We start from the raw sequence: 16,547 nt of genomic DNA on the forward strand, positions 1-16,547 counted from the left end.
ATACTTCAGAAAGCTAGGACATTTTGAAACTAAGAGAATGTCCATGTGTCTAAAGCATAGAGTACGGATCTTGTAAATATTTAATATATCAGAAAGAGATCTGTTTTTCTAACTGGATCAGACCTGTTTTAAAAGTCCAAGACATTCATGTATGTGATCAGACTTGTGGCTAGTTACATTAATCAGATTTTTCAAATATTGTCTCCGTACGATATTTTGGTCATATCACTAAGTTTTAGTATCAATTTAAAATATAATGAAGACATAATTAAACTTTACTTAAAAGAAATGTGCTGGCATTTTCAGAACTAGCAACTTTGTCAGGGCTTTATAACATTTTGTATTATATTGAAAAAGCTTATTTGCATAAGTTTTTAACTATGATGGCCAGCAAAAAAAATTAATTTAATTTAAAAAATTTCTGTATGCCTTTGGAAATCAGATTAATTATTTAAGTCTGTTTAGAAGCTGAATGTTATCAAGTCAAACATGCATAATTATTGCTTAATAATAATAACAATAATAATAATAGACTAATATAATCTCTACCAAAATAAAAACTGTAACAAAACAAAAAGTATTGCCTCAGTGGCCACTTAGAAGTGCTCTCACACATATTAGCTTATACATCAAACTAGCAATCAGATCAGATCACAAAATTGTGGTTGTTAGCTGATTCAATAAAAGATTAAAGAAATTGGGAATACTTTATAATTTGTTCACATTTAAAATGTAACTGGTACATGAATGAGTTGTCTTACGCTGTTATTCTCATTCTTGGCTTGGGTGATATTTGTGATCAAAGATGTTCCTGTCAGACCAAATATGGAAGAATGTGGGGTATCTGTCTTCTAAATAAATAAATAAAAAAATTTAAAAACTTAAGTGGGCCTATTTACCTTTCAAATTCAACAGATTCTTGGACATCTGTTGCTCATAACATTGATTTTCATTCCTCTTGGCATCATACCTGCTAAAGTCAGTTCATACTAATGTCAGAGATGATGCATAAAGAATAAAAAATGTGTCTGCATTTCAGCTACTGAGGCTCTGGAGGAAGGAATACAATATTAAATCAGCAGATACCTGAATTCACCTAAAAAAACTCCATCTTGTCTGTGCTTCATGGGTAGCCTTCTGTTTCTATGTCTCTGAAGAGTTAATGACTGAATCAGGGTAGGAGGGGACAGCAGGTGTTTATTTTGAAGGTAAATATACTATTATGTAGATTGTGGTCCAATGATCAGCATGCATGTATACGAAGACTGAGGATGGCTGTTAGGTACTGTGACAAACAGTGAAGTGACATGCTGATTGATCTGCGAGCCCAGTGGAGAAGCCAGTCAATACCAGTAAAATTCATGAAGTGTTTCTTTCTGCCAGTTTGGCTGACACGCCATTGATGCATGTTGGAGAGCTAATGTCGTTAGCCAAGCTGTACCGCAGCATCTGCCACTTCCACAAACCCATCAGTGACACCCATGGGTAAGATAGCATTTGGTTTATGTAGCTGATGACAAAGCAATCAGTCGTTTCTCAGGAATCACCAGTAGTTTCTCAGCAATCTTGCAAAGACAAAGAAATGTGTGCTTACACAGTAGTAGGCTCTCATCCTTGCACATTAAACGTGCATTGACCTGGTTTACTTTAATATGTGAATGTCAAGCTTCTGTTCCTCAATCACTGGTTTATGCAGCAGAGTTGACACAACACAGTTTCTATATGTAATAGCCATATTTATCCCCTTTTGTCTCTTCTTGTCTCTGTGCACCAACCTATCAACAATTTCCTGAAATTCAGCTATTTCTCTTCTCAATATGAAATGAAACCTGATACATAACATAGGAAATGAAATTACGCATAATGCTGTAGGAGTGAAAACAGCAGAAAACCAAGACAAACAAATCTAGCAGCAATAAGCAACACACCTACCTTAATTAAACCCTCCCTTACATTTTCTTCTTTATTGGGATTAATTAATTTAGGAACTAATTCTGGTTTCAAGAAAGCCATGAGAAAAATGTCTCAATGTCTGCCAAAACAGAATCTAGGTCACTGGTTTTCCAACTGTTTTCTTTCATACTACCTAAAACCGAATCTAATCATATATACCAGCAGAAGAACAAAACGTGAGATTGCATGATTTTCACAGCAGATGAGAACACTCCATCTCTCTAATAACAAGATGTTTTAGAGGAAGTGCATAAAAAAACACCCTTGCAGCAGCCTTTCTGGGATAAAACAACAGGAGTTTTCACTCCCAGAATCAAATTCCCCTGGTGACTGGACTCCCAACATTTCCATAAAAACTCCCTGAGTCATCAAATTCAGACCAAGAAACTGACTGCGGGTATGGAATTCTGGATGACCGGTTTTTCCCTGGTTACCTTTTTGTCAAACACCCATTAGCTAACACCCTCAAGCATGGAGCTTTGACATCACTTTAAAACCTTGTCTGTATTGTTTTCATACTTACTTTCAGAATTGGATATTATAATTTTCCCTCTAAAGGTCCAATCCCTGAATGAAACTTGTTTGGGCAGCGTCTCAGAAGATAAGGGTGCAAAAGTCTGTATCCCAAGTTGTCTGGCTGAGATAAAGAGCAATAAAGTTCCTCTTGGCCTGTAAACATGTTATGGCAGATAACTTCTAAGATAAGCCTCATTTGATGTGGAAAAGGTTGGAACAAGCTGAATGTGTTTAAATGATGATTATGGACTTTCAAGACTCCTACTGAAGTCACAAAACATTTTGTAGTAGAACAAAAGGCTGCCCTAAACTCAGTAATTGGTTGAGGAAGAAAGGTGTGACTATAAATGAACCTGTTGGAAACCCACTGTCACCACCTTCACTGCATCCTGAGAATCAAGATATTACCATCACACTGCTAGGCCTCTGTTCTCCTTATCCTGAAAATCTGGTTAGAACGAGGAGTCACATCCATCTCCATCAGGGGTGGCTAAATCCTGAGCAACATCTAAGAAATGAAGTTCCTGCTCAAATGAGCTAAAATCTTCTCTTAGCTTATTCTTTCCACACTTTCCATTTTCAGTTCTCCACCAAAAAGAAGAAAAGAGCAGAAAATGTTATTGTCCCTCAACAGCACTGCTGACTTACTCCTCTTTCCCAGTACATCTCCAGGGGTCTGACAAAAGGAAGAAGCTGAAGGGAGAGGGGAGCTTAAGAAAATTTGGAGGGAAGGGCAGCTAAGATAAGAAAGGGATGACCAAAATCATCGTGGGAGTCTGAGGTGACAGAGCAAGCAAGGAAAACATTGAATTTGTCATGAGCAGCTCAACGTAGCAGGAGAAAAAAACATGCATGTTTTGGACAGAGAATATATTATTTGTTGCAATAATCTTAGGAAATTTACTCAGCTTCAGCATAAATACCTGATCTGTTGTACAGTGGCATATACATTCGAAAGCAGGATGGTTGACTGCAGCCTCTTCCTCTGACCTGGATAAAAGGGCTTGTGTTTTACAGCTTGGCAACATGGCAGCTTTTCCAGACTTCCAGGGGATGATAGTTCAATCACTGTTGAATTCATTTCACTAACTTTTCTGCTGTGGGCATGACATGTCTGTAAATACTACTTTTTCTGTGTCTGTTTATTGGGGAGTCCTCCAGACCCAGTAAAGGAGCCACCGGTATCACAACTGGTTGTAGAAAGGGTTAGGAGAGCATGAATAAAATGGCATGGGAATATGGGAGTGAAAGAGTAAAGAAAACTAGAAGAAAAATAGCCAAGCTGTGAACATTAATATTTTGAAACACCCTTTTGAAGAGAGGAGGAAGGGAAGAGTGAATTAAATTTTTGGAGTAACATATCATATAATTTCTGATAGAATGATTAGTGAGTCTGAATAAAACAACAGTTTTCTTTTTGGGGGATTAAAGGGAAAAATTGTTTTATTTTCAAACTTCAAAAGTAAATTGATCATCTTCTCTATGTAACGTTCAAGGTTAGCTTTTTTAGCATTCCTGCCTCAGTAAAAACCAGAAGATCTAATTTCAAGAGTGTTTGAAGAGCTTTCAGAATAAGAAATACCAGTATTGCCTCTGCTTTCAGAATATCACAGAACAGTTGTTAAATTATGAAAACGTATCACAGAATGAGCTAGAATTTGTGGAGCTTACCTTCCTACGATGGGATGGCACAATAAAATATGTTTCAATATTATGCTTCTTCAAGAAACTATTCCTTTCATGACCATATCCTGGTTCTACCTCATAGTCCCCATTTAGGCACTCTAAGGTGGTCTTTGTAATGTGAACTTTCCTGCAGAGAAAAATCGGACATTGATGTTTAAAGCAAAAATACATTATGAGCTAGTTGCTACTGAAATACACTCCAATGCAGAAGATCATAAAGAGGTCAAATTATGTGCAAAACCCCATTTTTAATGTAAAAAAATTGTTTTGTTTTGTCTTTTCAGCCAAATAGAACATAAAAATATTTCTATTACATACATTTTCTAAACTTGAACAGAAAGATAACTGTTGACTGTTGAAACACTTGCAGATTTGTTGACTTGTAGAAAGTGAAAGTCTGCACATCATCTTCCACATTCTGTGGCTTTCTTAAGTGTTTACCTCACTGCCTGCTTGGAAAAACATCCTGCTGTTTAAAACTTGTGACTTCACACTCCGAATCTCTCCTGTGCATAAAGGAGAAACTTCTTTTTCTGATCCCCTTCATGTCTCTGATTTGTTTCATTTACTCACTCTGTTTTGTAGGCAGCTTTCTAATTCACTTTGTTTTGGCAGCACAGCCATCTTGGACACTGTTCGTGAGTTTTCTTATTCTGAAAACTGTCTTCACATTTTCTCCCAAAAGACCTCTTATATTTGAAATGTCGTCACAGAAGATATCTGAAAAGATCTTACTGCTTTCCTCTATGAAACATGTGTTCAGATTTTTTTTGCTGGAAAGCCTTAAGGTAAGGAACATACAAAATACACTGCCAAAATTGTCTAAGGCAGACATACGTAACAAACAGAAGTTCACTCATCTTAACCACAAAAACTAAGAGGTTCCATTTTCCCCCTGTTCAGCAATTCATGATATTGCAAAAATCCAACAGAGGATGGTAGATCCCAGTCCAAATGTGAGTTCCACACAGAAGCACACCTATGCACCTTTGTGAAAGTGCACTGTGTGCATTTAAATTGGGTCCAAGGCTGTCCAAGGAGTACTTGAAATTCCAGTATGTGCCCCACGGGTTGGCTGCAGGGTTATGTGCTACTGTATCATTTGCACACACATCATCAATATTTGAGTGCATAAATAGGTATTTTTTTTCTATAGCACACTACTAGTGTTGGAAATCTTGCCATGTAAAAGGAATAAGGAACACATCCCCGACATGTGTAGAGGTGCAAGGGTAAAAATTTCCTGGAATAACTAGAGGGTTTTACTTTTATAACATGAAATGGTGAAAGTCTAGTATTCCTACATTCCTAGCATTGCCTCATTCCTACTCTTTATATTTGGCAGCTTCTTATAAGGATTTTGTTTGGAAATGTTTTGCTTCTAATCTAACCTATTACTAATGTAAATATCAAGATCATTTGGAGAATTGCACAGGATAAGTCACATAGTACATTGATTGCTCTTACAGAACACAACCCTTCTGATTGACAGCAATTACATTGCAAATGCCTCAAAGAAGGAAATAAATTCTTCACCCATACAGGTTTCAGTTTCTTTTTCTATGGTTCTTTCTCAGACTTACCCAGGCAGTCCTCCAGCTTCCATTACATTAGCTAAAGTCACATCATTTGACCAGACATCATATTGCCATTTTCGGAGACCCAGGACCCCACAAAGCACCCTGCCTGTATGCAGTCCAACTCTCATGTTGAGATCAACCTCTGTGGCTTCTGCAACAGATCTGGAATAGACAGCATCAGAATATTAGTCTTTAGACAATGATATTGCTCTTGATTTTCTTCTTCTCTCCTTCCCCAAAGTTAACATATATATACATGACTGAATAGACAGGATCTTTTAAAAATCTCAAATTACATATTCAGGTACTGTTCTTTTCCTTCACTAGTTTCAAAGCCCCAGTTGTAATTCCAAAGAAATAATTTTCTTGGTCATATTTTAATTACTGTTGAACCAAAATCTCAGTATTTCTAAATTTCTTGACCTAATACATTAAAATCTAATTTTCCAGGTTTCAAGGAAACCCAGAAAAGGTTATGTTTTTTTACATTTAATAAAATAAAAAAAGGAAAAAAAAGAGACAATAAAGCAAGTGTAGTAAATGGCTTTGTCAAGAAACTTCCCTAAGACTATAACTTTTAGGTTTTATTTGCCACTTTTGCAGTATTTGCTCTCACGATCCTACAGAAACTTAGATATTTTACTAGGAGATACACAAAGAACTTTCTGGCTGTAACTCAAATAACTCAGAGACAGCCAGCTTAACTCCTGCACTTTCCTGTTTATCTTGCGTCTCACACATATTTACTTTTTTTTGTCATAAATGTTCCTTTTTCCCAATGCATATTTATTTCAGCAGCATGACAAGCGACCACAACGTGCTGCTGGAATCAAAAGAAGATTTTTGAAACTATCTATCTTATTAAGCTTAATTTTAACCTGACATGTAACTAAGCAAACATGTTTCAATTCTACCATTACTCCAGACTGCTTTCAACTCAGTATTAAAATGGGCTACCTGGCTTCTTCTTTTTACCAAAAATCTCTGTTAATATTTCCCCTTATCCTAGCCTTGAGTTTACTGGTTGGTGGATTTTTCTCTCTCTTAAGTCTTTTTTACCCTCCCCCCCTGCGCCTTCACTCATATAAAGATCATGCTTGATCCTATATGGGCTAACTGAATTTCATCACGAAGGAGTTTAATATTAAACACTAAGGAAAAGATTCGTCTTGTGAGTAAAATATACACTTGAGTCACTCAAGACTTGCATTTAATTTCTCTCCTCTTCTACCACAGTTCATTGTGACTCAAAGTAATTTTATTCTCTTTCAGTTCTCCATCTGTAATATCAAAATAATACTTTATTTTCCTTAATCCTTTTGTTTGCAGTGACTTGATCTCCAGGTAATAGTGTAAAACATTTAATTTGTAATTAAAATAACATAAAATAATCTGGAAAAAGAGCATAGTATGGACCCCAACACTTCCTCTCTGTGCAGCACAGAGGGTTAAAAATAATTAAAAAAAAGTTATTGTCTCATTTATGTTGTCACAGTTTAGATTTGTGATGTTCTCTAAGTTCACCATTTAATTAAAATTCCACTTGAATGAAAACCTACTCAGTTAAACATTAACATTTTTTTTCCCAAATGTAGGATGATGCTTATTTAACATTTCATGATACTTTTTCAACTGATATTTTCATCCTATGCTACTGCTAGGAAACTATTGCAACTACTAGTAATCACACAGAGTTGTGCTGCGCCTTTACCTTTATGGTATGCTCAGTTAAGCATCATTTCCTATGGGGAGACTGAAAGGGCACAGACTTATAGCTAAATGCTCTTAGAGTTTCTGTGAGAAAAGAGGTATGAGGAGGTACTAGTTGAGAAGGCAAATGGATAAGCAATGACTCCACTCTACTATGTTCTAAGTAAGTGGTTCAATTACTCAGTTACAGGAGTACAGGACAAAGAAAATGATGAAACCAATAAATCAGTGCAAGAACAGTAGATGAAGAGTGATTATAAACTCTCATCTTATAAACACATTATCTTTCCAAAGCTCCTGCAAGAGTGGCACAGAAACTACCTGTAACTATGGACTTGCACCTGTAAATTAAATCTAACTTTCAGAGATTTTCATTGTGTATCTGGGAAAGGAGGAATTAATTGGCAAAGTCATTACTGAAAGCATTTTTTATTTTGGTGCCACAGTAAGGAAGGATTCTTCATTTCTGTGAATGCAGGACATGCTATAACTTGCACCCTGCACTGACTTGTGAACACTGAAAAGGAGCCTTGAAGCTAATAGTCTTACACATTACATGCAGAGGTAACACTGTACATAAATCTTTGCAGCTCTTTCTGTTACAGACACCGGCATTCCACAGTTAAGTTGCAGTCCAAAAAGAGATAATATCTGTGAATAAATGAAACTGACTAATCAGTGTAAGACTTGATTTTCATTGGGTTTTAAATTTAAATTTTCCAATGCATTTAATAGGAGAAGACCTTAAACTGAAGCTCTGGCTATAATTTTCCCTTGATCTTCATTGATCAATATATTTTTTAAAGTATCATCCAGCTACACTGGATTTGGCAGAGAGGTCTTTAGGAGGACTTTTCAACTCTTTCAGGAGTAGTCACTGTATTTGTCTCTTGTATAGTTGTACTTGTTTAAACACAATTAACAGAAAGGGCAGGACAAGATACCTGGCCTCAATTTAAGTAAGGAACTCTGCAGCCATGAAGTGCTGAAGTATATACTATGTCAGCCATCACTAATGTGAGTAACGTGGAGATCTCTTTTGTCCCCATCGGGAATCTGGGCATACCACCTTTTTCAGTCATATTTTATGCAACAGCACAGAAAGGCTTATGCATAGCTTTCTGAAAGATTAAACATATCCTTGTCCTATTTCTACTCACTGCAAGTCAGCTTTTCTTTATTCAGTGTCTGTTGCCAGTCAAGCCTCAAATATTATTCCAAGGAGTCCTAAAAGGACTCAAGTGTTACAGGGCTTGTTGTGCACACTGTCTGCTTGACAAAGCCTTGAGGAAATGAAAGGAGCTAATAATATAAGCTACCTAATGACAACTTAACCTTGGTATCTTCACCTGTGCATGTGTATTGTGCCATGAACAGACTGACCTTACACCAAGACCATACCCTGCAAGCCAAAGCCCTTCAGGATTACACCTTGCTTGCCTGTCTATATTCTCCTGCATAACTAAGTAACAATGTAATTATCTTCATTGGCAAACCTGAAAGTGTGTGAGTTTCTCTGTTTGCAAATGAATGTTAATTTTTTTTTTTTCCATTTAAAACAGTATATAAAATCTCAGGCTAAATATAAGTGGAAAGATAGTGAAATTCAGACATTGATAAAGACCGCTCCAGACATTTGACCTTGCTTTGTCCCAACTGGCTTGAGAGAGAGGGGGAAATTTCATCTGCTTTTAGAAATTTGAATAGCGTAACAAAAAGCAAATGAAAGGAAATGAGCAGACAAATACAACAAGACTGATCATACTCCTTGTTAAATAAGCTGGACTGTATAATGTACCAAAGAACCATAAAGCAGAATCTGAAAGCACTTTATGTTTTGAACAAAAGATTTCCGGAAGTACTCACTTAGTAAAAAATCTAAATCGAGAACACTTTTCTACATTTTCCCCAGAAACTACAGTGTGTTTCACCATTATTAAATTGAGTAGGAAAAAAAGCTCACAAACAGTTCATTAAACTTTTTGAATTTACCTTGAAGACCTGTGTGCCCTTTATGCAGTTAATTTCCATGAATATACCCCACTGAACTACCAAAACTGAGGAATGTTCAGTAGTATATAAAGAATAGGCTTCAAATATAAAATCAGACAGTACCACAATCATATTCCCAAACAACATAAACATTTCTGCACTAAAATATCACAAAAATGCCCAATGATGCATTTTAAATTATAAATACATTTCTGAAAAAATACCAGCATTTCACAAACAAGCCATGAATAGGAAAAAGAAAAGAAGTTTCTCAAATAAATTATTCATTACAACTTATTCTCTCCTAGGTTCAGATATAATATACTCAAAAGTTTTCCAAATGTTAACACAAAAGTAGGCCCAGAAACAAATGGAAAGAGAGAAACATTTTCTTTTTAAACTAGAAGTGTGCAGAGTCTATGTAAGTGACTAATAAGATAACCATCTACCCTGACAGTTCAAGTATCCTACCAAGCCTTTAAATTTTAGTTCTCTCCTTAGCTACAAATATTTCATGTGCTGCTACAAACCATCAAAGTCATTTAGATCATCTGCAGAAAAGCTCCAGACCTGTGATGCATTTGAAGGAAAAAAAAAGCTCTCTGCATCCTGTTTCTTATAAGTTATTTAGGGCTTTTCTTTAGGTCCAGCAATATCTGCATAGAAATAGATGTTTCCTGGTTAAAGGCATAGACAAGATTTTTGGTTGTTAAATATGTTTGCTTTTTATATATGCATGGTTCTAAGATAAGGGTGCCCTTTAATTTTGCACTTCTCCCTAATTCAACTACATCAGGAACTGGTCAGTTCTTGGATGTTAATAAAAAACACTATCTTTCTGTGAACTGCTCTGTCAGCCCGGCAGGCCACAGGAGGAGAGGCTGCTGGCCATGCCTAGAGTACAAAGTAACACCTGTACGCTAGGCCCTCCCTTGCCCTCTCTCTGATTTGTCTTCCACAAGGCAGGGGCCATGTTAGGCCTCTCAGGCAGTTAAGTTTTGTTGTTTGAAAACCTTTGCTGTCCTGTTTCAGCAACTGTTTATCCAGGTCAGTTTTGGGTTTTTTTGGTTTGTTTGGTTTTTTGTGGTGGGTTTTTTTTTTAAATATTGACCAGAGCTGCATGCTTTCCCAGTACATTGCTCACCTGGAGCATGGCAGCAGACAGCTAGGACAGAGAGTCTGGGCTGTGAAGGTCTGATTGCTTCAGCAGTCAAGAGGCTCACTTTGACAGAGGTGCAAGCTGACTAAGCTTTCATCAATGGTAGACAGCTTTCTCCACTGCTGAAAATGCAGTTGCTGGTTCTCCCAGAATTCAAGGTCAACTCACTCCTGCCAGTCCAAACTTTCCCAGGGCCCGGACCTCTGGAGGACCAGGGGAAAAGCATCAACAGTGTTGACATTAGGAAAGTTAGTGCTTCTGTCTTCTTCCTCTGACAAAAGATCACACAGGACAACTTGACATTTCAGTTGGACTTCCTCAAACTGGCTGCTGTAGTTCCTCTCGCTTCCCCAGTGCCTTTGGTCAGCTGATGACCAAACCCATAGGAAGGAGACAGTTCAAGCATCAACCTCCAAAATGTCCCATGCAACCAAGCAGCAACACAATGTGCAGGTGCAAAATAAGCCCAACTTCCATCTGTGAGGTCTTACACGGATGACTGGTGGAGTGATCCGTATCAGGTGGAGTCATCCATATGGGATAAACTCACCTATGTGACACAGAGAAAAGCAGATAGACCCCACTGGGGTGCCTGGATTTCAAGAAGCAAAGGTTCATGGACACTTTCCTTCAGACCTCTTCAAATCCCACATGCAGTAGGAACATTCAATCCAGGGGGCCAGATAAGACCTATTCTAAAGTAACCCTCCCCCTCCTCCCACCCCGTAATATGTATAGGTTCAACTGAATTAGTCAGCAGCAGCTGCTGTGATCTACAGATGTGCTCCTACTGTGCCATACTACCTGCTAATGTAGACATAGCCAGTGATACAGCTAGTGGTGCAATTCCCTCTGAGTCAGTACTAAAATGGCATTCTAGTAAGATGTCAAGGGAAGGAGTATCATGAAAATGTACTGACTATGTGATGACATGAATGATTACAGAATCCCGTTACACTTTTGACAAGTTTATGAATGTTAACCCCAGTATTTTGGCCCAGTCCCAAATTTAGTATTTATATCCTGCTCACTCAGATTCCCTCCTCATTTCCAACTGGAAACATTACAGTTCACTTCTTGCCCTGTGGTGTTATCGAGTGCCTTTAAATAACTCCCTCATTTCATCACATTTCATCTCCTAAGAGGTTACATTTCTGGATTGAGCCAAACAATTGTTTAATATAATTTATATCAGTTGATGAAGTGCTCTGTAAGGAAAGACAAACTATTATTAAGAATATATAAAATTGCCCCCATAATGCTAGCTTAAACCAGAACTGTAGTCAGTTTATGGGGGAGAGAGGGAAGAGCTTGGGTAGCTGGGCAGACTTTTCTACATGGCCATTAGCTAACATATCTATTTAGAAGGTAAAATACTGTAGTAAATAGAGTGGAACCCTCAAATGTGGCAAATAATTTAAGTAAGGTGAATAGTGTACTTGGCCTAACACACTGTTCAAAACCAAGGTGAGGACAACATCTGCCACATTAGAGCAACATCTGTCACATTAGAGGCACTAATGAACATGACCATTTTAATTATATTACTAACAAAAACCTGACAGTTAAAACTCACCTGATGAAAGCAACATTAGTGGTATCCAACACTTAACTCCCACTTAAATACTGCCATGATGGTTTAAGTGACTCTGAAGTAGAACAAACACCTGGCCTGTACTGAGTCAGTGACACAAAACTCATTGGCAGCAGAAATTCTTTTAGAATAGAAACAGAATATAACACTACCTGTTTTGTGTTTTTTTAAAGAAAAAATAGATCCTCCCGTAATGATTCTGTCTGACTTTAACTGTGCCCTTGAAAAAAATACTTTGTAGAAGGCAGATGAAATTGTGAAAATTTTAAGTATTTTATAATGTTCTTTGAAAATTACCCTGAAAATCTCAATCTAAATGTAATGAGGCAACATTCTGGTTTCGGCTGGGACAGAGTGAACTCTCTTCTTAGTAGCTGGTACAGTGCTGTGTTTTGGATTTAGTGTGAGAATGATGTTGATAACTGTCGTGCTTTAACCCCAGCCAGCAGCTAAGCACCACGCAGCCGCTCGCTCACTCCCCCCCTACCCCTGGGATGGGGGAGAGAATCAGGAAAAAAAAACCTCGTGAGTTGGGATAAAGACAGTTTAATAGGACAGAAAGGAATGAAAAACAATGATAATGATAATAATAATATGACAATAGTAATACTAAAAGAATTAAACTATACAAAGCAAGTGGTGCACAATGCAATTGCTCACCACTCATTGACCAATGCCCAGTTAGTTCCCGAGCCGCGATCCCCCCTCCCAGCCAGCTCCCCCAGTTTATATACTGGGCATGATGTCATATGGTATGGAATAGCTCTTTGGCCAGTTTGGGTCAGCTGTCCTGGCGGTGTCCCCTCCCAGCTTCTTGTGCCCCTCCAGCCTTCTTGCTGACTGGGCACGAGAAGCTGAAAAATCCTTGACTTAGTATAAACACTACTTAGCAACAACTAAAAACATCAGTGTGTTATCAACATTATTTTCCTACTAAATCCAAAACACAGCACTATACCATCTACTAGGAAGAAAATTAACTCTCTCCTAGCTGAAACCAGGACAATAACACTCTGATGTTTTAGTTTTTGCTAAGTAGCGCTTATCTTAAGCCAAGGACTTTTCAGTTTCCCATGCTCTGCCAGCAAGCAGGGGTGCAAGAAGCTGGGAGGGAGCATAGCCAGGGCAGCTGACCTGAACTAGCCAAAGGTGTATTCCATACCATGGAACGTCATGCGCAGTATATAAACAGGGGGGAGTTGACCAGGAGGGGGAATCGCGGCTCTGGCATCGGTCAGCGGGTGGTGAGCAATTGCATTGTGCACCACTGGGTTTTTTTCCAAACCCCCCCCCCCTTTTTTTTTGTTATATTCCTTTTCATTACTATTATTATTATTATATTTCATTATTATTATCGTTAGTATTATATTTTACTTTAGTTATTAAACTGTTCTTATCTCAACCCACGAGTTCTGCCTTCTTTCCCGATTCTCCTCCCCACCCCACCGGGAGCCGGGGGAGGGGGACGGGGAGTGAGGGAGTGGCTGTGTGGTGCTTGGCTGCTGACTGGGGTTAAACCACTACACACTCTCAGATGATACTCACATGCAGCACCATATTCTAGGATACTTAAATAACAGTTACACAGCACATGAAGAGAATAGAAAGTATCAATTTATATGAACTCATTGTAACATTCAACTCAGTCAAATCACAGATCCATCAACCAGCCACTGGAAGTTTCTACTCCTTGATTTCCTGGAAAAAGCACATCTTGGTGGTACGTATCTCTGGGACAGGCACTTTTGACAGATCCATCAGCTGAATTACAGTTCAAGTGATTTTATTTATTTATTTATCCTGGGTAACATGACAAACCTGTCACTAGGGATGACAACTTCCAAGCATAAATTTACAATGCCAAGACCTGATTTCTGCAGTAACGTGTATAGACTTTTAGAAGACTACCAGCTGGCATCCAACTCTGGATAAAAGGGGGAAGTTTAAAAACAAAAGTGACTCTGTGTCTCATGGGACTGATAAACAACACCTAATAATCATACCAACAGAAAATAAAATGTTGCATTCCAACTTTACAATCATAAACTGTTCACTTTCCTTTTCATTTGCTCACCGTATTTTCAAACAAATTAATCTGGGGAATCCATCTTCTTACTTTGGTCTCTGTGATGGAGTGAAGAGTTTTTTCCTAATCTTCAGCAGAACCTGTTTTCCTGGTTTGAAGCTCTTTGTGCAGTTGGCTTAGCCACATGCTTCTGTCAACAAAAGAACCTCACCCAGAATCCAACAATATCTGAACAGATGATGCTCCACTTGCAGTAAAAGAAAAAAATAATACTGCCATCAAGGGCAATGGTACTTGGAATGCACCATCTTCCTGTTTCCTAACATAAGCAGAACAGGCACATTCATTTAACTAAGAGAAGAAATATGCGTTAAGCCTGGATCTTATAGTCCTTACTTACACTACTAATTCCTCATTGAAAAAAAAAAATTGGGATTGATTGATTAATTAATTGTGCTTATGTACAAAGGATGCAGAATAGGTCTCTAGCCATACAACAATCCTAAATAAATCTGGCACTCTCTTATAACCTTGCCTCTTCTCCATCTTGCCCTCTCACCATGCTCTGACCACTGACTACACTAAAGACTTACAATTTATGAATTCTTTAAAAAATAAAATGCTGACATTGTCAGTTAGTTATCTTCTACCACAACTTCTGACTAAACATGTCTAGATAACACACTATAGCCCATCCACTTAGAATCACAGAGTTGCTGGTGCTGGAAGGGGCCTCTGGAAATCATCTAGACCACCCCCCTGCTCAGAGCAGGGTCAGCTACAGAAGGTTGCCCAGGACTGTGTCCAGCCGGGTTTTAAACCTCTCCAAGGATGCAAATTCCACAACCTTCCAGTGCGACCTCTCCAGTATCTGACCACCTCCACAGTAAAAAAGTTTTTTCTTATATTTAAATGGAACTTCTTGTATTTTAGTTTGTGCCCATTTCCTCTTCCCCTGACAGTGGATACCACTGAGAAAAGTTTGGCTTTGTCCTCTTTACACCCTCCCATCAGGTATTTGTATACAATGATAAGATTGCGCCTGAGCCTTCTCTTCTCCAGGCTGAACAGTCCCAGTTCATTCCTTCCTTTTTAATTCAACTCCTTTTTCAAGTTTATATTATCATGACAGCAGCCAATAAATGATAACATAAAAAGGGAACATGTTTCATTCCTAATATTAGTAAAACTGAAACATTCAAAAAAGAAAAGTTCAGACAGTTATATCACTACCTTATTTGTATACATGAAACACAGCACAACTAATGAATAAAAGATTAATGCTAGGTTTAAAAGAGGATGAGAGCATCAGCTACTGCTTCCCAGGGATTTAAAAAAAAAAAAGGTTTTGGAAAATGTGTACAAGGCCTGTATATCTAACTATGCTTCTAAAGGCCAAGGCTTCCTTATAAATGGAGTATCCATATACTGCTGGAAGAATGCACATATACATAATTTGCAGACTTAGAATATTCTTTTAGGATTTTATAGTATCATAGACTATCATATTATCATAGATTACAAAGTCTTTTATCAATTTTACAATGTTTACAAAGATGATGAACTTGCATTGAATAAGAGGGAGAATATGGATTCATTTACCCAACTCTTCACACTCTGAGAGATTTTATAAATGAACTTTATAATAAAAAAACATGGATTGAGCTAGAAATGAGAATCAGCCTTCAATTGCTTTAAGTACTTCTCTCCTTTTTTCTATGCTTTCAAGTCCTCTGCAAACAAAGCTCAATGAATCCAGGTTCACAGAAAAGTTTAAGGTTGATATGAAACAACAAAAATGTGTGGTAATGTCCATGTTCCCCTAAGGTATTAGCAGGGTTTGAACAACTAGCCATTACTTCCATAGAGATAAACTCAACTCTCTTGAGCAAAACTTATAGTGAACTCTGTGAGAGGATCACAATACATTCTTCTACAACACCAAGACTCTCCAGAAATGAGCACAGTTTGGTTTTGGAAAAACAACTTCTTTGTGTGCATATACGTGCATAAACATCCTCACATACAAATGGAAGACATGAAATATATGATGTGACAAAAGCTTTATTAGAAACAAGAAAGAAGGTGAAATGTTCCAAATAAAAAATGCATAATTTGAATTCATAAGCCTTATGTTTGCTTACTCTACAATTTTTTTTCTTTATTTAATAGTTTACTATTCATTTTTAAATTGAGATTACACTGTGGTCTATTCACCTTCACAGAGAAGGCAGGTCTTCTCTGTGTACAATGCAAAAACTTGGGGATTAAGTGAGGGGAAGCAGAACCTTGAGTCAACTCCGTATTCCAACAGCTGACAACAGAGAGAAA

The 16,547-nt window shown here is 37.7% G+C and overlaps 1 protein-coding gene across 1 annotated transcript in view; it reads right to left on the bottom strand.

The window, feature by feature from the left end:
• Positions 1-16,547, bottom strand: part of ADCY1 (adenylate cyclase 1) — a 158,692-nt gene that overhangs the window by 44,219 nt on the left and 97,926 nt on the right. Inside the window, exons 6-7 of the mRNA XM_050891589.1 lie at positions 5,739-5,897; positions 4,141-4,282 (exon numbers count right to left, since the gene is read on the bottom strand). Coding sequence (XP_050747546.1) covers positions 4,141-4,282; positions 5,739-5,897 — 301 coding nt within the window. The remainder of the gene's footprint in view (positions 1-4,140; positions 4,283-5,738; positions 5,898-16,547) is intronic.

The sequence above is a fragment of the Gymnogyps californianus genome, chromosome 2 (assembly GCF_018139145.2).
Source record: "Gymnogyps californianus isolate 813 chromosome 2, ASM1813914v2, whole genome shotgun sequence".
NCBI classification, from domain to species: domain Eukaryota; kingdom Metazoa; phylum Chordata; class Aves; order Accipitriformes; family Cathartidae; genus Gymnogyps; species Gymnogyps californianus.